The 22,487-nt window shown below is 40.0% G+C and overlaps 1 protein-coding gene across 1 annotated transcript in view; it reads left to right on the forward strand.

The window, feature by feature from the left end:
• ST8SIA6 (ST8 alpha-N-acetyl-neuraminide alpha-2,8-sialyltransferase 6) overlaps window positions 1-22,487 on the forward strand; it is a 132,427-nt gene that overhangs the window by 98,320 nt on the left and 11,620 nt on the right. Inside the window, exon 4 of the mRNA XM_036843271.1 lies at window positions 6,334-6,420. Within this exon, the coding sequence (XP_036699166.1) occupies window positions 6,334-6,420 (87 nt within the window). The remainder of the gene's footprint in view (window positions 1-6,333; window positions 6,421-22,487) is intronic.

The following is a 22,487-nucleotide window of genomic DNA, read 5'->3' on the forward strand; positions in this document are numbered from 1 at the left end:
AAGTTGCACAGGTTAGATCTCTCACAACATAACCCCTTTCCTCTATTTCCTGTGTGAAATCTCAGCAAATTCTGCATTGATCACGATTGAGGGAGTTCAAAGTTGAAGATGGAGGCAGTCATGGGTTAATCATTGCAAAAAGGGTAAAAGTGTAACCAGATACGCACACGTGCACACTCATTTTATTTCATGCTAAGAAATTGGGGGGCTTCCCTGGTGGCGCAGTGGTTAAGAATCCGCCTGCCAATGCAGAGGACACGGGTTTGAGCCCTGGTCCAGGAAGATCCCACATACCGTGGAGCAACTAAGACCATCTGCCACAACTACTGAGCCTGCGCTCTAGAGCCCATGAGCCGCAACTACTGAGCCCGTGTGCCACAACTACTGAGCCCGTGTGCCACAACTACTGAAGCCCGCACACCACAACTACTGAGCCTGCAAGCCACAACTACTGAGCCTACACTCTAGAGCCCGTGAGCCACAACTACTGAGCCCGTGTGCCGCAACTACTGAAGCCCGCACGCCTAAAGCCCATGCTCCGCAACAAGAGAAGCCACCGCAGTGAGAAGCCCGTGCACCACAACGAAGAGTAGCCCCCACTCGCCGCAACTAGAGGAAGCCCGCACACAGCAACAAAGACCCAGGGCAGCCAAAAATAAATAAATAAATAAATTTATTTTTAAAAAAAAGAAACTGGGAAAGTAGGAAGGATGAGTTGGGTTAATGGACTGGCTGAAGTGACTGACAAGCTACTGAGCTCTAATCTGAGGCTCTTCAGGCAATATGCTGAAGGAGGGATAGGCTTTAATATAGGGGTAGATGATTTGTGAACAGGTCAAAGGAGTGCAAGTCAGCACTGGTGAATGTTACTGAGTAGAAGCCATAATCCATGGAGTAAGGAAATATTGCTTTGAACTTACAGTAGTTTATGACCTCATTACATTTTGTATTTATAATTAAATTACTCACGCATTTCCTGGGTTAACCAGAATAATCAGCTTGGCCTGGGATTGTGTTAGTCTAGAAATGCTCAGCCATTGAGGTCCTGTGGGGAAAGGCATAGTCTAGAAGGGCAGCCAGTGTGTAAACACGGAATGAAATTCAATGTGAGAAAGGCTATTATAGGAGTATTGGTCTGAGGACTCTGAGAACACATAGGAAGTAGCAACTTCTCAGCTCTTTAAAAAGCATATTCATTTCAATATACTGTAGGTTCAGCGTGACTAGAATTTTGAATTTTAGATACTTGGTGCTCAACAATGGCCGATGTATAATGCTCATTATCGTATTTCTATCACCGTGGAAAATACAATTTTTTTAGCCCAGTATGAACATTTTAAAAGTTTTTTGAGGGGTAAATGATGTACAGTGTACTGTAACTTAAGCGTACCATGTGAGGAGTCTTGGCATATGCGTGTACCATTACTCCAGTCAGGATTAGGAGGACATCCATCCCCCACCAAAGGTTTCTCGTGCTTTTTCGTCATCCGTTCCTCTCTACCACTGCTGCCCCTCGTGTGCCAGCCCCCATTTCCAGGCAACTCCTCACGGGCTCTCTGTCCCTGTAGGCTGGTTTTCATTTTCTGGAATGGAATCTACGTTGTGTACTCTTTTTTTTGTCTGTATTTTTTCATCCAGTGTACTTACTTTGAGATTGATCTATGTTTTTGCGGGGATCAATGGTTCATTTCTTTTCATCACCAAATAAAAGCAACACTATTCCTTTGTAAGTAGATACCACCATCTGTTCATCCATTCACCTCTTATGGATGTTCACATGATAGTGATTTGGGGCTGTTACAAATAAAGCTGCCATACAAGTCTTTTTGCGGATGTAAGTTCGCATTTATCTTGGAATACCTAGCAATGGAACAGCTGGGTTGCATGGGGTATATGTAGGTTTACCCTTTGAAGAAGTCACCCAGTGGTTTTCAGAAATAGTTGTAGATTTTACATTCTCACCAGTAGCGTATGAGAGTTCCACTTACTCGGCTTCTTGCCAAACTTAGTGTGGTCTGGCTTTTCAGTTTTAGCCATTCTAGTGGATGCATAGTAGTATATAATTGTGATTTTAGTTTGCAGTTCCCTAGTGACTAATGTTGTTGAGCATCTTTTCATGGGTTGATTTGCGACCTGTTTACCATCTGTGGTGAAGTGTCTGTTCACATCTTTGGCCCAGCTTTTAACTGGGCTGTTTGCCTTATTGAACTTTGAGTTCTTTACATATTCTGGATAGCATTCCTGGTACTGCAGATTTGCTGGTATGAATTCCTTTAGCCTTTTTATACCGAAAAAGTCCTTATTTTACCTTCATTTTTTGAAAGGTTTGCTCACTCTCAAATCCTAGATCGACAGTCCTGCCAAATTCTGTACTGTATTTTAATGACATTGTTCCACTGCCTCTGACTTGCATTGTGTCTGACAAGTGTGCTGTAATCCTTATCTTTATCTCTGTGTACATAATGTGTCTTTTTCCTCTTTTACTTTTAAGATTTTCTCTTTATCACTGGTTTAAAGAATTTTTTTTTATTATGTGCCTTGGTGTAGTTTTCTTCATGTTTCCTGTGCTTTGGGTTTGTTGAGCCTCTTGGATCTGTCGGTTTATAGTTTTCCTTGAATTTGGAAAATTTGCCACCATAATTTTTTCAAAAATTTTTTGGTCTCTTCTCTCTTTCTAGGACCATAATTTCTCATTTAGGCCCCCTGAGGTTGTCTCACAGCTGAATGATTCTCTACAGCTTTTTCGTTCAACCTTTTTTCCCCTTTATGTTTCATTTTCAAGTTTCTATTGCTGTGTCTTCAAATTCACTAATCTTATTTTCTTAGCTATACATCATGAGAAATTTAATTTCTTTTTAATTTAATAAATGAAATTTAAACAAAACTTTAGACTCTGACACATTTGGTTTTTATGATAGGATAATAATTTCTCATTTACTGTACTTTTCATGATATGTTTTATTTTGATGACTTAAGATACAGTTGCAGTTCTCATTGGTTTAATTAGATATTTGTATTTGGCCCATCCCTTTCCATTTCTCTTTAGTTGAGCTTTGTGAGACAACAACTCTTTTATAACTTTAAAAATTTTTTAATTGAAATGTAGTTGATTTACAATGTTATGTTAGTTTCAGGTTTACAGCAAAGTGATTCAGGTATATACATATATACGTATACATATATAATATACATATACTTTTTCAGATTCTTTTACATTATAGGTATTACAAGATGTTGAATATGTTCCCTGTGTTTTATCTATTTTAAACATAGATATATGTTTATGATGTTGAATATAGTTGAATATAGTTGAATATAGTTCCCTGTGTTTTATCTATTTTATATAAAGTAGTGTGTATCTGTTAATCACAAACTCCTGATTTATCCCCCCCTCCGCCCTTTGGTAACCATAAATTTGTTTTCGATGTCTGGGAGTCTGTTTCTGTGTTGTAAGTAAGTTGATTTGTATCATTCTTTTAGATTTCACATATAAGTGATATCATATGATATTCATCTTTATCTGACTTACTTCCCTTAGTCTGATAATCTCTAGGTCCATCCATGTTGCTGCAAATGGCATTATTTCATTCTCTTTTGTGGCTGAGTAGTATTCCATTGTGTGTGTGTGTGTGTGTATGTATATATATATATGTATCTCATATCTTTTTTATCCATTCGTCTATTGATGGACACTTAGGTTGCTTCCATGTCTTGGCTATTGTGAATAGTGCTGCAGTGAACATTGGGGTGCATGTATGTTTTCAAATTAGCATTTTTGTCTTTTCTGGATATATGCCCAGGAGTGGGATTGCTGGATCATATGGTAACTCTATTTTTAGTTTTTTGAGGAACCTCCATACTGTTTTCCATAGTGTCTGCACCAACTTACATCCCCACTAACAGTGTAGGAGGGTTCCCTTTTCTCCACACCTTCTCCAGCATTTGTTATTTGTAGACTTTTTAATCATGGCCATTCTGACTGGTGTGAGGTGGTACCTCATAGTAGTTTTTGTAGTCTTGATTTGCATTTCTCTAATAATTAGTGATGTTGAGTATCTTTTCATGTGCCTGTTGGCCATCTGTATGTCTTCTTGGGAGAAATGTCTATTTAGTTCTGCCCATTTTTCGATTGGGTTGTTTGGTTTTTTGTTGTTGAGTTATATGAGCTGTTTGTGTATTTTGGAAATTAAGCCCTTGTCAGTTGCATCATTTGCAAATATTTTTTACCATTCCATAGGTTGTCTTAGGTTCATTTTGTTTATGGTTTCCTTTGCTGTGCAACAGCTTGTAAGTTTGATTAGGTCCCATTTGTTTATTTTTGCTTTTATTTCTCTTGCCTTGGGAGACTGACCTAAGAAAACCTTGGTATGATTTATGTCAGAGAATGTTTTCCCTATGTTCTCTTCTAGGAGTTTTATGGTGTCAAGTCTTATGTTTAAGTCTTTAAGCCATTTTAAGTTTACTTTTGTGTATGGTGAAAGGGTGTGTTCTAACTTCATTGAGTTACATGAGGCTGTCCAACTTTCCCAACACCCCTTGCTGAAGAGACTGTCTTTTTCCCATTGTATATTCTTGCCTCCTTGGTTGAAGATTAATTGACTGTAGGTGTGTGGGTTTATTTCTGGGCTCTTTATTCTGTTCCATTGAGCCATACATCTGTTTTTGTGCCAATACCATGCTGTTTTGATTACTGTAGCTTTGTAGTATTGTCTGAAGTCTGGGAGGGTTATGCCTCTTGCTTTGTTCTTTTTCCTCTGGATTGCTTTGGTAATTCTGGATCTTTTGTGATTCCATATAAATTTTAGGATTATTTGTTCTAGTTCTGTGAAAAATGTGAGATGACAAATCTTTTGTTACTTTGCATGATGGACCCTGGTACAGACATTGCTCTGATGGTTGTCCTGTTTCCAATGTGATCAAATGACTAAAAACCACACCTTGGTGAGTAGTCACAATGTCACGTCTCTCTCTTGAAGAGCCAGAAATTGAGAGAGCCTTGAGTAGGCTGCTGAATGTGCATGTCTTCTTTTCTTTTCTTTTTTTTAGCTTAATGCTGTTTTGCAGAAGGTCTTTAGATTAACTCTCACAATGTGGAGGCAGGTGATCCTCACTCCAGCTGGGAAGTGCCACTCTAGACAAAGCTTTGGGGCTAGAGTATAGATCTCTCGAGTCCCTTGGTGACAAGACTTGGGGCCCATGAGAGTGAGGTAAAATGGTTGAGGTTGGAAACCTGTATACAAGTCAAACTATTTTTAATCTCTCCTGTGGTAGCTCTTTGCTTTGTTCTCCTTTAGTATTTTGCAAAGTCTTTCAAGGTTTTCAGCTTTTCTTAGCTGGTCCAGTGGGAACCAAGAGAAAATATTTTCGATTAATCTTGGTGGGAACATTGACAGGCGAGATTCCCAAAAGGTAGGTAAATTTCAAGGGCAAAAGAGTTGATTGGTTGACTACCTTCCCCACCTATAATAAATACTTCGTTTTAGAGACAGATCTGCATTATACTGCATGGGGGTGGAGAAGGTCCTTTTCTGACAAGATTCTTTACTGCCTTCCCCAGACACTCATCAACATATACTCTATCTTTTTATTGCAAAGCCTTGATCTCAAATAGCTGGCAACTAATGACTATGCTATTAACTGAAAGGAAATTTAAGGGTTTTTTTCACTCAAAAGGATACGTGCATTTTAATTGATAACCGTTAAAGACTAGAGGCTATTTTGTGATTTCAGGGAGTTATTACTTAATGATGAAATTTCAAGTAGAGGGAGATCTACTAGGGACTGGAATCCGGCCAAACTGTACAACTATACCTGTAGATTTTTATGCCAATATACATCTCTTTTAACCTGGCCCAATCTGGTTTTTTAGTGTACTGTTCAGAATTAAAATTTAAGATGATTATTTTGTGGAAATGTTATCCATATATCACAAGGTAAATCTATCAACTTAAGAGTCTGAAAAAGATGGTAAACTATATATTTATGGTAAGTGTCTGTAAAAATATATTTATTTGTTAATGAGAAGCTAAGGTGAACTAGCCGTAAGATATGCATGTGAATTAGCGTGCTGTCGTGGTTGGTTTGTAATACTAAACTTGACTTATGAATGTGAAAATTACATATTCCTAAATCAACATAATAATTCTTTGTGAATTGCATGCTCCTATAAGTTTTGAAATGGGTGTGATGTTTACTTATTTCTACATCACCTTATTTCAGAAAAGATTTAGAGGGCTAAAATGAGTAGATTATAAGTGTCCTTTAGAAGACATATATTCATTTAGCAATAAGTGAGATCTTTATTTTCTAATTTCATTGACATTTGACTTTTAGGTATTCAGAGGATGACTATCTTCAGATTATCACAAATATCCAGAGCTGTCCATGGAAGCGACAAGCAGAAGAACATGAGAAGTTTAGGTAAAAAATTTCTTCATAAATAATATGAGATAAAAAATGTTTTGTACATTTGCTTTGTCGTTAAAATAAGCAATGCGTTGTTAAAAAGAAAAGTAGAAGGGGCCAAGGGACCATCAGGAACTTTTCGTTCTGAGATCCTCTCATGAGACACAAGGCCCTGTATCCCCAGCTCTTAGATAGAAATTTGTAATTACGTTGCTGAAATTAATTATGGAAATCCCAACTTCAAAAAGAAAGTTTTTGTTGTACTTTTTATCATATTTTAGAGGATGTTGCTGCTTCTTTGTACCAGTTGTATTTGACATTTATTTGTAAATAACATGTAGCAGTGTAAAGGAATTTTGGAAAACATAGAAAGAAAAAAAAATCACCTGTGGTCCCAACACTCTAGAACAAAAACTATGTTCCTTTCTGCATATTCCCTTCCCGTTTTTCTCATTAGCTTTTTAATCTCAGCAACATTCAGGAGCATGAGATGCTCCAGGTAATAACCCAGGGAGGTGCCGTCAACCTGACAAGACCAGGTTATCAGTGGATGATTACAGAGCTGTCTTGTGCTTGAATACCTCGGAGCCCATCCAGACAGAAATAAATTGTGTCAAAACAGTACCCTGCGGGGGGTGCCTGGGTAGTTCTCTGGCACTGCTTCCTCCCATTATCTGCTCATGGGTGCAGCCAGGCCAGGTATCTCTGTGCCTGCCTGGGCTACCTTGCTCTGCTTTTCTTTGCCACGTGCTGATTCTTTGCTTTGCATCAACACAGGTTTTGTCTTGTGCCAGGTTATTACAATTCGGTAATATGTTTTTATCTTTACCGGTTCCTGTTTTCAAAATTTACGTTAAGCATCGACTCTTCTAAAAACCTTATTAAAGAGACTTGGCCTTCCCCTGAGATTCTCTAATGCTGCTCAGTTCTGTTTGCTGTGGGAAGCCAGCTCTTCTGCATGCAGGGTCCTTCAGTCAGTACATGCTGGAGTCATTGGACCAGCTGTCTTTGATTCTGGTGCCCCTGGAGACGGGTTGTGGGCAACTCCCATTGGGTAAGAGAGAAACTTCCTGATTGGGTTAAAGCTGAAAATGAACATCCTTCCTCCACTGGGTAGACACATGGTTGTCATGACCTCCTGTAGGATTCCATTGTCTTTCCTAACTGGCAGTTTAGAGTGTGGGATTCCTGTGTAACTATTTCATCTCCAGGACATTTTATGCTAGGTTGTCCACTATAGACTGAACTTGTCCCCTCAAAAGTCATAAGTTAAAAATCTAATCACCAACAGGATGGTATTTGAAGGTGGGGCCTTTGGGCGGTGGGAGGTGATTGGGTTATGAGGGAGGAGCCCTCATGAATGGGATTCATGACCTTATAAAAGAGACCACGTACTGCTGTCTCGCCTCTTCCATCATGTGAGGACACAGCAAGAAGACAGCTGTCTAAGAACCCAGAAGTGGATTTTCACCAGACACCAAATCTGCCAGCACCTTGGGCTTAGACTCCCAGCCTCCAGAACTGTGAAAATAAATTGTTGTTGTCTCTAAGCCACCTGGTTTATAGCATTCTGTGATACCAGCTCAGATGGACTTAGACACAATCCTACCGAAGACTAGATTTGAGAGATTCTCGTGACAGGAAGACCTGATAGAAAGTTGCACGGGCAATTGTAACCTAAGCGATCACAGGGTCGATGAGTAGCAGAAGAGTCTGGTTTTTTGTTTTTTTTTAATTTATTTATTTATTTATTTTTGGCTGTGTTGGGTCTTCATTTCTGTGCGAGGGCTTTCTCTAATTGCGGCAAGCGGGGGCCACTCTTCATCGCAGTGTGCGGGCCTCTCACTATCGCGGCCTCTCTTGTTGCGGAGCACAGGCTCCAGACGCGCAGGCTCAGTAATTGTGGCTCACAGGCCCAGTTGCTCCGCGGCATGTGGGATCTTCCCAGACCAGGGCTCGAACGCGTGTCCCCTGCATTGGCAGGCAGATTCTCAACCACTGCGCCACCAGGGAAGCCCAAGAGTCTGGTTTTGAGAGACCTTTCTACAAGTGCAGAGTAGGCAAAAAAAGAAAGAGAGAGCTATGGAGGTATTGAACTATTGAGGATTAATCCCAGATAATTAGCTGGAAGGACTAGATGAGTAGTGACACCGACAATTAAAGTCGGGATAAAGGAGCTTCCACTTCTGGCGGTAAAGTTGATTTAGGGCCAACCTTCTGAGAATAATACAAACAAAACGAAGTATATGAAACACTTCTTTTGAGGGCAATGGAGAGCTACCAAGGCAGGGGAAATTTCCAGGACTAAGATCCAGAAGAAGAGAGAAGCTGAAGGAGAAGAGACGCCTTTGGAGCTGCTTTCCCTCACAAGGAACTTGCTGGATGCAAAAGCAGAAGCATGGAGGTGAGGTAGAGACATAGAGCAGGGCTTCCAGCATACCCTAGAAGAGACCAGTTCTCTAAAAGACTGAAGCCCAGTTGAAGTCATTTGCATCCTCCCTTGGATTTAGGTCTGCCCTTAGCCTAGATGCCTGATAAAAACAAAATAATCCTGGGGCATCATTTAATCCACTGAGGGTCCCGAATAGAACAAAAAGATAGAGGAAGGGCAAACGTGCTTCCTCTGCTTGAGCTGGGACATTCATCTTCTCCTTGGCCATCAGCCTTTGGACTCCTACTGGGACTTACACCGTTGGCTCCCTTGGTTCCCAGGCTTCGGATTTGGACGAGAACTAAACCACTGGTTTCCTGTGCCTCCAGCTTGCAGACCGTGTACCGTGGGGCTTCTCAGCCTCCGTAATCATGCGAGCCAATCCCGCATAATAAACGTTCTTTCTACATAGCTATATTTACAAAAATAATCCTCTCTGGAAGAAGGTGACCTCCTTCTGAGCCTTGAATGATCTCTGCAAGTTTTTACGCACAACGTCTAGCTCAGTTAAAAAGAGAATACTTTTTAAAGGTTTTTTCCTTCTTTCCCTCTTGTGTGTGTGTGTGTGTGTGTGTGTGTGTATGTGTGCACATGCAGGCACTAAAAATCAGGAGTCTCTTTGAATCCACAGCCGTATGAAAGTCACTGGTGCAAATGATAATGGATAGATGCTGTATAGACGGCTGGTATGCAGATTGACTGGCCATTTTTCCCTTAGAGCCATCTCAGTGTAAAAAGTGCATCCATAACTGTGATGATTACCCCATGGTAATCATCTATCCCTTCAGTGCCAATTTAAGTAAACATCTGGGAGCGTAACACTTATTGTTTGTTGTCTTTCAAGAGAACAGTCATGGTGACATTTATTTATTTACTTGAATATTTATTATATTGGTACATTCTTTTTATGCGCATATTTGTGAACTAAATTATATAAACCCTCATCAGAAATCTGTGCAATTAAATCGTAATAAACCGTTCACTTTCCTCGGTTTTTACTGATATAGCTGGCCAAATCTGGGGAGTTTCTGGCTTATTTATAAAGCTGGCATTATAGAAATGTCCCCTATTATTATAGATGTCAAGTAACTAAATAGTATTCTATTTTATTTTATTTATTTATAGCAATTTATACCAAATTGAAGAAAAGTGAAAGGTGGTAATATTCTTTTAGCAGGAATAACAAAAGTTACATTAAATTCTAAAAAATATGAGCAAGTGAATATATTCTAAATCCAGCTGTAGCCTGATTGTTGAAACTCTCCAAAGTTGACACCTAGGGGCTATTTGAAGATTATGGGACTTTGTGGTCACAGGATCTCAAAATCAGAGAGCTTTTAAAAACTTTCCTTAAATAAATATGCTACTCGCTAGCATAGGGCATACATTTTATTTATCAATAAATATTTGTTTCGGGATTACTCTGTCAAAGCACAGTAGGCTTAAGCCTGTTACAGTTTCAGACACAAAGTAGAACCTCAGTAAATATGTATTAAATAAATGGATGCGTGAAAACCAACAAGGGAATGGAGGGTTTTCTTACTGATTTCAAAGAAATTGAAACAGTTTGGAGACGAGAAATAAAAGTGTGACTATTTATGATTTAATGTTAAAATGAGTGATGTATACAAACACTGTAGTATATCAATGCTCGGTCACTGTGGGATGTAATTTCTTGAAACGTTTTGTGGAAAGAGGCAGGACTGAGCTGTAGCTCTGAAGACAAGTGGAAAGAGAGGGAGAGACCAGGAGTGATGGGACCAGGAATAAACATGAGTAAGTTTCAAGACCAGCTTCACTGTTGCAGTGAACTTGTTCTAGAGGGTGCTTTGGATGCAGGGGATACTTACAGGTAGATGAGGTCGGCCTGATGACGCACAGGACTCTGATTATCAGAGTAAAATCCTTCCACAGGCTTTCTGTAGATACCAGGAACCCAATAGGGATATTGCCAGCAAGGGAATTACATGATGAATCTATTATTTTAGGGAATGCATTCAGTCAGCAAAGTCTTAGGAGGGAGTGAATAGACTGAAGGAAACCAGAGCAGTCAGGGGCTGGTGGTAGAAAGATGACTGCAATATGATGAAGATCTAAAACATCACTGGTAGCTATAGAAATAACAAGGAAAGGACACTTGGCTGTGAGCTCCTTGAGGACATGGTTTATTTTTTTTAATCTTTGTATCTCCTGTGACCATCACATAGATGGTACCCAATAAACAGCTGTAGTATACATGACTGAAAAAGGGGCAGAACTTGGTTGCTTATTGATTCCTAGTTTTCTAATTGAAGGAGAAAGAAAAATAGAGTCAAAGGACCATGAGAAAATGTGGGTCTGGTCGATTGGGGTAATAGTGGTGCTAGTGACAAGTAGAAAGATTTCAAGGGGAAACTGCTTTTGAGAAGATAAGCCTATTTGGGGCAGGCTGTGTTTGAGATGACTTTGGGACAACCAGATGCAGAAGATGTTGTTTCCTTGGTCTGGGATAAACATGTAAGTGTTGAGAGAAAATGGGCTCTCCCAGAAAAGAAAGTTTAAAAGCTAGGTTATGTAAGAAATATGGCCCTGGAAAAGCCTATCTTCTCAGCAGTCTTAATTTTTTTTCCATTTAACAATGTTTGTCCGCTTTTCATAGGTTCTTAACCTTTTAGTCATTCAGTAATTTAATTGTGAGTCTGAGAACTTGTACCTGGGGTTTGAGTCCCTAACTTCCCTCAACCTTTACCTGGAAACATCTGAGCTCTATATTGGTGGTTCCATGAAGCCCTTGAAATTGTATGTGATACTTTGCACATGTTTCTGGGAAAAAGATCCCTAACTTCATCAGATTCTCAAGGAGCCTGGGAGCCCCAGAGTGGACTAAAATATTTCTAAGAACTCTTCCAGACCTGAAGCTCTGTTTGCTTTGGGGATTGATTGTTTGTTTCACCTTCCATGTAAGCATGATTATCGTTAAGTTTAGGTGTGGCTATAGCTCAGATTTATCCCTACTTGTAATTCTAAATTAATTAATTAAATTAATTCTAGACTTCAGTTATGAATTGTTATTTCTGTGAGATCGTAAAGAGGGATTTGAGTCAGAGTTGAAAATGTCCTACCGCCTTTTTTCTCCCTTGGCGTGTAATTTCATTTACGTATAACTGTACAAAGTTAAGAATGTCAAGCTGTCTGCCTTCTGCTTTTAAAATCATTAATTAATTTTCCTATTACAATTATCTTCCCCAAGCACAAGTTGGTACACGTATACTAATTTGTGGAAAATCTAACCTGGATTTCAGTTTAAGCAATTATAGGTGGTCCCCCATTTACGATAGTTCGACTTAACAGTTTCTTTATTTTATAATGGTGAAGAAACAATACGCATTCATTAGAGACTGTACTTCACATTTTGAACTTTGATCTTTTCTGTAGTGTCTGAGGACAGAGGGAACAAAAAGTGTCCACCGAACTGAGAAGGTAGCTTGAGGCTGAAGAACGAGGCAGGCAGCTCCATGTAATCGGTGGATCCGTTTATTATATGGTAACTTACATACAGGGTGGGATCAGGCAGACGTTGGTCCAGAGCATGTGCAGCTGTACTCTGCATCTCCGAGGGGCAGCTGGGACAATTTTATAGTTAACCTAGGGTATGGGGGTATGTGTTTGCAGACAGCAAGTGCATTCCTAAGTCAAGATTTATGATGGGGAGCTAGTCTCATGGGTGCCAGGAATATGTCCGCGAAGGTCTTTATCACTGTTTGGAGACTAACACAGCACAGAAACCACCTGGACCTAACGATGATTAAACAACATCTATGAACTACAAAGCCCTTGACAACAAAGAAGAGATTTACCCCCAGTACAGTCCTAGGTAGGGTCACTGGAAGGACAGGAGGCCTGGGATGGCATCAGTATGCTAACAGCCGCGCACCAGGATAGCGATACATACCTGATATCATTTCGTGATGCTGGGCAGCTCCCAGGCAGCCTGGCGGTCACGAGTGTGAATAACCCACGCACTGACAACCATTCCGGACCCAGACCACCATTCTGCTTTTCATCTTCAGTACAGTATTCAATAAATTACAGGAGATAGTCAGCACTTTATTATAAAAGAGGCTTTGTGATAGATGATTTTGCCCAGCTGTAGGCTGATCTAAGTGTTCTGAGCACGTGTAAGGTAGGCAAGGCTAAGCTGTGATGTTCGGTAGTTTAGGTGTATTAAATGCATTTTCGACTTAGGATATTTTACACTTCTGTTGGGTTTACTGGTGTAATCTCATTGTAAGTGGAGGAAGGTCTGTATTGGTTTCCACACTGTCTCCCTGTCACGTTTAGAGATGGGTAGGTAATCATTTGCTTGAGCAGGACACTTGGATATTTGAGAATAATGTTACCGAGTCCAAGCTTGTACTTCTCGCCATACAGCAGGCCAGTAAATTGAGAGGTGAGTTGTTGGAGCGAGGACGATCGCCTTTATTTGGAAAGCCAGCAGACTGAGAGGATGCTGGACTAGTGTCCCAAAGAACCATCTCGCCCGGGTTTGGACGCTAGTTCCTGTTATTGCTGCAAATATTTTCTGGTTCCTGCCAGACTCGGGAGGGGCTGCGTTAATTCCTTTTTTCCTGCAGCCACTCACAGGTGGGCCTGGTCAGGATGTTTCCTGTGAGCGAAACAAAGGTATTTTAGCTTAAGCCTCAGGCATGCGAGGCAGGGTTCCTAGAGATGGACCATACTTTTACATCCCTTTAGTGATAATCTAGCAAAAGCAATAGAGCAATAGAATACAAAGGTTGAAGTAAAAGAAACAGACCCAGTATGGAATCAGATGTGCTCTTCCCTATTACAATAACATCGAAATACTTAAATTTAAATTAAACGTGTTATGAAATGCTCCCGACTCCTCTTCCTCATCGTCCTCTACTTCGCCCTTGAAAACTCTTTTGTGAAGCTCTGGAAACTTCTGGTAAGCAGGTTTTATCCCAGCAGAAGATCTTTGAGCTTCAATAATCAGTCTTAGATTCCCTCGGTAACTTGCATGGTTATTACTGCATTAGCTTTCATGAACTGTTTTCTAACTTAAAAGAACTGTTCATTTGTGTAATCAATTATAGAAAGCTAACAGGTATACAAGCAACAGAGCTTAATTTTTATTTCACTTTCACTTTTTTTTTCCAGAAATAGTTGCACAATTATTTTGTTTTGGGTTTCTTTTGGAACCTCTAATACCATTTGATTTCTTGAGACATCCCTATGTTTCACAGACGTGAGTTTGAATACAAAAATGACTGAACATAATCAGTATTTACTGAAAACATAGTGGCAGAAAATGGTGCTATTGTATAAAGGCACATGTTTATTTTAAGGCTCATGCAAATGAGATGCGTTTCAAATTACTTGTAAAACAGGTATTTTGTACCTGATTACTTTGTTACAGATACCTATTACATGGTAGCAATTTTAATAAATCTCAAATTATCCCCTCAGGTTTGGTTCGATGAAAATTTCTTGAAAGTAACTTTGTCTTACTTTGTGTTGGATATAAAAGAAAAGATTCCATTGCTGTCCTAGTAGATTCCTTGATATTTCTAAAATAACAGCCAATGTGTTGCTTTCATTTTTATTTGAGCTCCTTGGACAAAATACAGTGTTAAACAAAAGAAACTTACAGACTACATATCACATACGTTAATTTTTTTACTATGTGACACTTACATGTTTGATGATTTAGCTATGTGAAAGGATATAAATTCTGCAAATAAATAGATGGTTAAGTTAATCAATATTTTTCAAGAAGTCATAAAACTGAGCAACCAAACTTAGTTTGACCAACAAAGTTTTCAACTATTTTCTAAAATATGTCTCCAAAAGCAATAGCTATGGTTTGATTTTAGATAGCATGTGGTGAACTCACTCCCTGTTTTTTTTTTTTTCATTCAGTCAACACTTAACATTATTAAGTCCCAGACATTTTGTCTTGTAGCATAGATTTCTTGGAGAAAAGCAAAAGTCATCTCTATCAGGGGCTGCTTTTGATTGTACAAAACCATGTTCATTTTTCTGAACCTCTGTTCTCTTCCTCCTCATACCCTTTAAATTGCTGCTTACAATTCATGCAGGGTGACTATGGTGACAGCTCAAAGCAATACATATTTTTTAAAAAATTTAAGAAGATGTTTGCATTTTGTGATAGGTGTTTCGGGTCAGTTGTCAGATTGAAAAAGCTTCTTTCCCTCGTTTCCTCTGCCTCGAGACCATTTTTCAGTGTTAATATTCTGTCATACCATTTTCTATTTGTCATGCCATGCAGCCTGCCTGTGCGTTTAGAAAAGCAACAAAAACCACACCATGTCATTACATCCGCTGTATTTAATAATAGAAACTGGCTCTGTACATTTAGGGACTAGTTCCTGTCTTAGTCTTCAGAATATAAACTTCGCCATAAAAATGCATCAAACCACATGGGATTCACTGATCTTCTAAATGTTATTTCAAAAACGTTATCTCCCAAGTTGTACTCTGTATTAACCATATTGCTTTATGCTCCTAGGTCGGAGAAGTCTTCTTCTAGACCACCCTGCCTTTCAAAACCTCTGCTCCTTGTTACGTTGCTTGGGGTATCTTCATTGGTACCTTACATTGTTTAAACACTGGTGCAATGTCCCTGTATATGTAGAGATCTTTCTCCAGTGTTTCAACATTATCTCCTTCACTTCTGAGTTAACGTTTCAGTGGAGTTCCTGTCCTTTGCTTTGACAGTCATAGTCTTTCATATTTTCTTTACCTTGGTTTACTTATATTCTACTCAAATAGATGAGCTGATCTTTCATAAATGTCAGAATATCAGTGTACACATATAAGGGCAAAACTCAGTCATCTGAGATACGGATGGAATTTGGTCGTTATTCATTCTCTTCCTTAACCTGAAACTTGTGTGAATCCCATATTGAACAGGGAATCACATACCCTCTTGGATTTTCCTATGGCTGCCAGGTTATGAAGCAGAACTTTGAGTGGGTTGAGGTAAAGCTAAAATTGTGAAGTGTGTGAAACTGTCCATTTATTGTATATTTCAAAACGTATTGAACATCCAACTCTGGGTCAGGTTCCTGGGCTTCCTTCCATCCCTCCTTTTTGATCTTCTGTAAATTATCCCAGTTCCTTCCTCATTTCTCTCTTGCTTCTCAATGCGATGCCTCAGGGTCCAGAGACACAATGAGATGTCAAGTCTCCATGTTCCCAAATGTTTTCTCCCTCATCCTTCCTCAAAACTCCACTTTCTCTGTGCCAGACCACCCCTGCCATGGGACGTACTAATTCATGGTACGAGGTGAATGATGAATGGGTGGCTTTTTTGAATGCCATGCCTCCCATTCTGTATCTAACTGGATTCATTAAGGACAGTCACCAATGTCTGACTTTCTAATTCTAAATGTCTAGGCCATTCTGCCTTCCTAATGTTGTGAGAGAGCCAAGAATTTGAAGGTAAGACTCTGTGTGATTAGTATCATGACTAGTACTAATCAGGGATGACTATCAATTCTCCCATCCTGTCTTTCAGTGTGATGCCAACCTGATAATCCCACAAACTCATAACAGATCCACTCTGGGTTGCTGGAATTTCTCTCAGTGGTCTGGGAGGCTAGTTCAGTCTCCCGGGTGGTTCTGTTTTAATTTAGGTATAGGCATATTGCTAAAAGAGGTAGTGTCTGTTTGAAGCCCTTAATTCTTCTGATCTTTTGGGGCTGAAACAGAATGTTTTCATGCCTTTTGAATCCCTGTGAACCACTGGAATTCTTAGATCATTGTATTCTTAAAAGCAGTCTATTTTTTGGACTTCCCTGGCGGTCCAGTGGTTGACTCCATGCTTCCAGTGGAGGGGACGTGGGTTGGATCCCTGGTCGGGGAACTAAGATCCCACATGCCGCATGCAGCCAAGAAATAAAAAAGGAAAAAACAACAACAACAAAACCAATCTATGTTTTTAGCGTGAAACATATATTCATTGTGAGCCAGTTGATTCTAAAATCACAGTATTTTGACATGCCATCTTGATTTGAGTTTTCATTTCACTTCTTACCCAGAGACCCTTCTCCACTACACAACTGAACCCTAGAAAGAGTTGTCGATACTCTCTCTGTCTTCCACCCACATCTTTAACGACAACATTTCACCTATGTCAGCAGTGACCCCACGTGCTAAATCCAAAAGGCATTTTCCCTTCCCATTTTGTTTGAGCTCTCACCTCTTACCAGGATTTGGAAATGATAAACCATTCCTCGCTCCTTGAAAGATTCTCACCCTTGGTTTCTGTGTTGCTCCATTTGTTCTTTTAGCTCCTTCCTCCTCATCCCCATATCAATCCATCCCTGAGTCCTGTTTGTATTTTAGAAATGTCTCTCTAGAACATGGGACTCTTTGCTGGTGCATAGGAGACACTCCATGACTGACTATGGTTGGGGGGACCCTGTTTGCTTCCTCACTGTTTCTCCTTTGGGTTACTGCAGGGACCTTCACGATGGTCATCGGCCATCATGCTGGTACCCTTCTCCTCTTTTCTCTATACAATAGCTGGGTGGCTTTTTTACAAAATTGTATTGGAGTATGGTTGATTTACAAGGTTGTGTTAGTTTTGGATGTACAGCAAAATGATTCAGTTGAACGTATATTCATTCTTTGTCAGATTCTTTACCCACATAGGTTATTACAGAATATTAAGTAGAGCTCCCTGTGCTATACAGTAGGTCCTTGTTGGTTATCTATTTTATATATAGTAGTGTGTGTACGTTAGTCCCAAGCTCCTAATTTATCCCTCCCCACCACATTTCCCCTTTGGTAACCGTATGTTTGTTTTTGAAATCTGTGAGTCTGTTTTGTAAATAAGTTCATTTGTATCATTTTTAAAAAATTAGATTCCGCATGTGAATGATATCATATGATATTTGTCTTTCTCTTTCTGACTTACTTCACTTAGTATGATAATCTCTTGGTCCATCCATGTGGTGCAAATGGCATGATTTCGTTCTTTTTTATGACCGAGTAGTATTCCGTTGTATATATGTACCACGTCTTCTTTGGATGGGTTTCTTTAAATGGAAATTGAGTGATGATGGGTGGTGACAACTCACTTCCACCAAGCCTACCCCTGCCCCAACCTGTTTGGAATCTGCTGGGTGGTGGTGTTGTTTTGCGGGGCCGGAGGGTGTGCATTCAAAACTGAGACTTAAACTCCCTTTAAGGCCCTATATTTCCTGGCCACTACCTCCTTTTCCGGCCTCACCTCACACCACACTCCGCCTGGCTCTTTTTGCTCCATTGCGTTGGTCTTCTGTCTCATCAAATGTCTGATACTTGCTTCAGCCCCGGAGGCTTGACAGCTCTGTCCCTTCTGCCCCCCATGCCCCTGTTCATGTGCACTAACCTTTCAGATCCCACATCCGTTATCTCTTGTTCAGGAAGGCCTTCCCTGAACACCCTGATGAAGTCATTGCTGCTGTCCTGTGATGAGATTCTCCTTCATAACACTGATCACAAGTATGGATTGGAATTTTGTGTGTGGGATTAATTTATAGCCCTGGTTACCTGTGATCCATGTATTCTATAGAGTGCAAAATATTGATGGGAAAACATCTTCATCAGGAAGAACAAGAATCTTTCTAGATGGTTCTAAAATGAGTCAGGGCTCAGTATAGGAACCAGGAGCTGGAAAGTATACTCAGGTTTCTGGGCTCAGAGCATAGGCTCAGCTTCACATTGGCTTCATGTGTCTTATTTTATTGACCTTTTGTTTGTTTTCCATAGTCGTTGATTTTATATTTGATCTCCCTATGAATGCTGAGTTCCCACTAGGGACCATTTTACTTTGGACAAGAGGGACCTGGGCAATTGGTGATTTGTAGCATCATTATCGTTCTTATTAGGTTAAGTCACTTCTCCCAGCCAGTCTCTTTATCAGTTTGATAAAGATGGGTAATACCTTCTTTCATGAGTTTTTATGAATTTTCAATACGTAGAATGTTCAGTACAGAGTCCATTATATGTTAAAGTCTCAATACTTGATCACTATTATTATTATTATTGTTAGTTTAATATCATTTTCCTAGCTTACAATGAATATTTTACTAAAAATAGTAGGTTGCAGTCTTCCTATGCATCATCTGCAGTAGAAAAGGACTTACCTTTACAGGAACTGTCTGTGGCTTGTCCCTCCCTTTCAAGACGGCTGGTCAAATCGTGTTTGGCAACACGCTTCAGAGGTCCAACAAGGAATGACTTTGAGTTGCCTGAAAATTAACCAGCCTAATTCTAGGCAGAGCACAGAGTTCTGCATCCCGTTCTTTCCCCAGATTACTTAGCCCCTCAATGGGGACAAAACCCTAACCGTAACCCTAACCTTAATCCTACCCTGGCAGGTTCAGGGTACGATGCCTTATCTGTTGGGCAAAGCCTGAGGGCAGAGATGAGAAGTCAGGATGTGGAGGGAAACCAGAGGCCAAAAGCAAGAAAATAAGTGCCCAGGTCCCGGAGGCCAGGCAGAAACAGAAGCTGAGCTTGGGGCTGAAGCCAAAAAAGCAAAATCCCACTACTGGGCATATACCCTGAGAAAACCATAATTCAAAAAGAGTCATGTACCACAATGTTCACTGCAGCTCTATTTACAATAGCCAGGACATGGAAGCAACCTAAGTGTCCATCATCGGATGAATGGATAAAGAAGATGTGGCACATATATACGATGGAATATTACTCAGCCATAAAAGGAAATGAAATGGAGGTATTTGTAGTGAGGTGGATGGAGTTAGAGTCTGTCATACAGAGTGAAGTAAGTCAGAAAGAGAAAAACAAATACAGTATGGTAACACATATATATGGAATCTAAGGGAAAATAAAGGTTATGAAGAACCTAGTGGCAAGACGGGAATAAAGACACAGACCTACTAGAGAATGGACTTGAGGATAGGGGGAGGGGGAAGGGTAAGATGTGACAGGGTGAGAGAGTGGCATAGACAAATATACACTACCAAATGTAAAATAGCTAGCTAGTGGGAAGCAACCGCATAGCACAGGGAGATTAGCTCGGTGCTCTGTGACCACCTAGAGGGGGTGGGTTAGGGAGGGTGGGAGGGGGGGAGATGCAAGAGGGAAGAGATATGGGAACATATGTATATGTATAACTGATTCACTTTGTTATAAAGCAGAAACTAACACACCATTGTAAAGCAATTATACTCCAATAAAGATGTTCAAAAAATAAAAATTAAAAAAAAAATAAAAAAATAAACTGCAAAGAAGTGAATGTCAAAAGACATAAGCTGGAGTCATGAACAACCTGGGCGCCTTGTTTCTAACCCGTAAACTCTCTCAACTCCAGTTTTCTCATCTCTAAAACGGGAATGGGGGCTTCCATGGTGGCGCAGTGGCTAAGAATCTGCCTGCCAATGCAGGGGACGTGGGTTCAAGCCCTGGTCCAGGAAGATCCCACATGCTGCAGAGCAACTAAGCCCGTGCGCCACAACTACTGAGCCTGCACTCTAGAGCCTGCGAGCCACAACTACTGAGCCCGTGAGCCACAACTACTGAGCCCGTGTGCCACAGCTGAGCCCCCGTGCCACAACTACTGAGCCTGCTGTCTAGAGCCCGCAAGCCACAACTACTGAGCCCGTGTGCCACAGCTACTGAGCCCATGAGCCACAACTACTGAGCCCGTGTGCCACAACTACTGAAGCCTGCGCGCCTAGAGCCTGTGCTCTGCAACAAGAGAAGCCACCGCGACGAGAAGCCTGAGCACCGCAGTGTAGAGTAGTCCCCCACTCACCACAACTAGAGAAAGCCCTCGCGCAGCAACAAAGACCCAACGCGGCCAAAAATAAATAAATAAGACTACTTACTACTTTAAAAAATAAATAAATAAAATGGGAATAATTATATTTTCTATCTCCCTGGTTGTTGTGGGCATCAGATGTCATAATAGGTGTGAAAATGCTCTGGAGAGTGTCCAGTGCTTTACCAGGGTGAGTTTGTGAATGCTGATCTGCTTGGATATTTACTATGCGTTGGAAAGGGCGAGCTTTTTGACTCCATCTACCAATTCAAATGCTAATCCTTCCTGAAACATCCTCACAGACACCCCCAAAAATAGTTTTACCAGCTCTCTGGGCGTTGGCTTGGCTCAGTTGACAGGTGAAATTCACTGTCACATCTAGTGAATACCAAGTGTCCTTCATTTCTTAATGTCTCTTGCTCTTTTTACACAGGAAGGGGGAAATTGCCATGCCCATTATTGTGAGCACATCTAGTTGACTTTGGAGTCACCAAGGATTAGAACTGACTCTGTTTTTAGGGATGATGGGAAATGGAATAATAGAAATAAAATTCCATTTTGTTTTGTTTGTTCTAAGCATCTCAGCTGTATACTAACACTGGCTATCATGGGGATCTTTACCATGCAGGTGACCTGGGAAATGACAAAGAGCATACATTTATAATTCTGCCACTAACTATAAAGGCTTACAATGTCCCATTAGTCAGTGACCCAACACAGGCTGCAGAAATGACATTTTGGATAATTATTCCGATGTTTTTCCTGGGATGTTATTAGGAGTGATTAGGTATTTAACATTGATTTTTGATAGTGATTTCTTTAAAAGTGCAGGGGGGATGGCTAAATCAATTCTGGTACATTCAGACAGTGCAACACTACTCCAGCAAAAAAAGGGACAAATTACTGACATACATGGCAACATACATGAATTGCAAAAACATTTATGCCAAGTGAAAGAAGCCTTACACAAAAGCGTATATGCAAATGATTCTTTTTTTAAAAAATTAATTAATTTTTTAAAAACATTTTTATTGGAGTATAGTTGATTTACAATGTTGTTTTAATATGATTTATATAGATTTATATTTATATAGATTTATGTATATGTTTATATAGATTCTGGAACAGGCAATACTAATGTTTGGTAAAAAAATAATCACAAAAGTGGTTGCCTTGAGGCGGGGGAGGGCTGGAAGTGGACTGGGAAAGAATTTGAGGGAATTATCCAGTGGGGTTGATAACATTCTGTATCTTGACAGGGGATTGGGTTACAGGGGTATATGCACTTATCAAAACTCATTGAATGCACTTGGGATTTTATTGTATGTAAATTCTACCCCAAAATACAAAATAATGATATACGTGCTGAAGTATTTAGGGGTGAGCTGTACTGATACCTGTAATTTACGTTGAATTGCAATAACTACAACAATAAAAATGGATTGATGGATAAATACACAACCAGGCAAATATAGTAAAAAATCACTTGTAGAGTCTAGCTGGTCGTTACTCACATGCTCATTGTCCACTTCTTTCAACTTTCCTGAGGGTTTGAAAGTTTTATAATATAATAATTGAAAACATAGTTTCAGAAAAAAACAATTTTTAAAAAAAATTTTGGCCACACTGCACAGCTTGCAGGATCTCCATTCCCTGCCCAGGGACTGAACCCGGGGCCACAGCAGTGAAAGCGCTGAATCCAACCCACTAGACCACCAGGGAACTCCCAGAAAAAAAACTATTTAAAAACCCACAAAGGGTACTTTGCTTAGTGGGTTTTTTCCCTAATAATTGCATTTTTAAATTTTTATTTATTTATTTATTTTATTTTTGGCTGCGTTGGGTCTT

The sequence above is a fragment of the Balaenoptera musculus genome, chromosome 2 (genome assembly GCF_009873245.2).
Source record: "Balaenoptera musculus isolate JJ_BM4_2016_0621 chromosome 2, mBalMus1.pri.v3, whole genome shotgun sequence".
Lineage (NCBI taxonomy): Eukaryota > Metazoa > Chordata > Mammalia > Artiodactyla > Balaenopteridae > Balaenoptera > Balaenoptera musculus.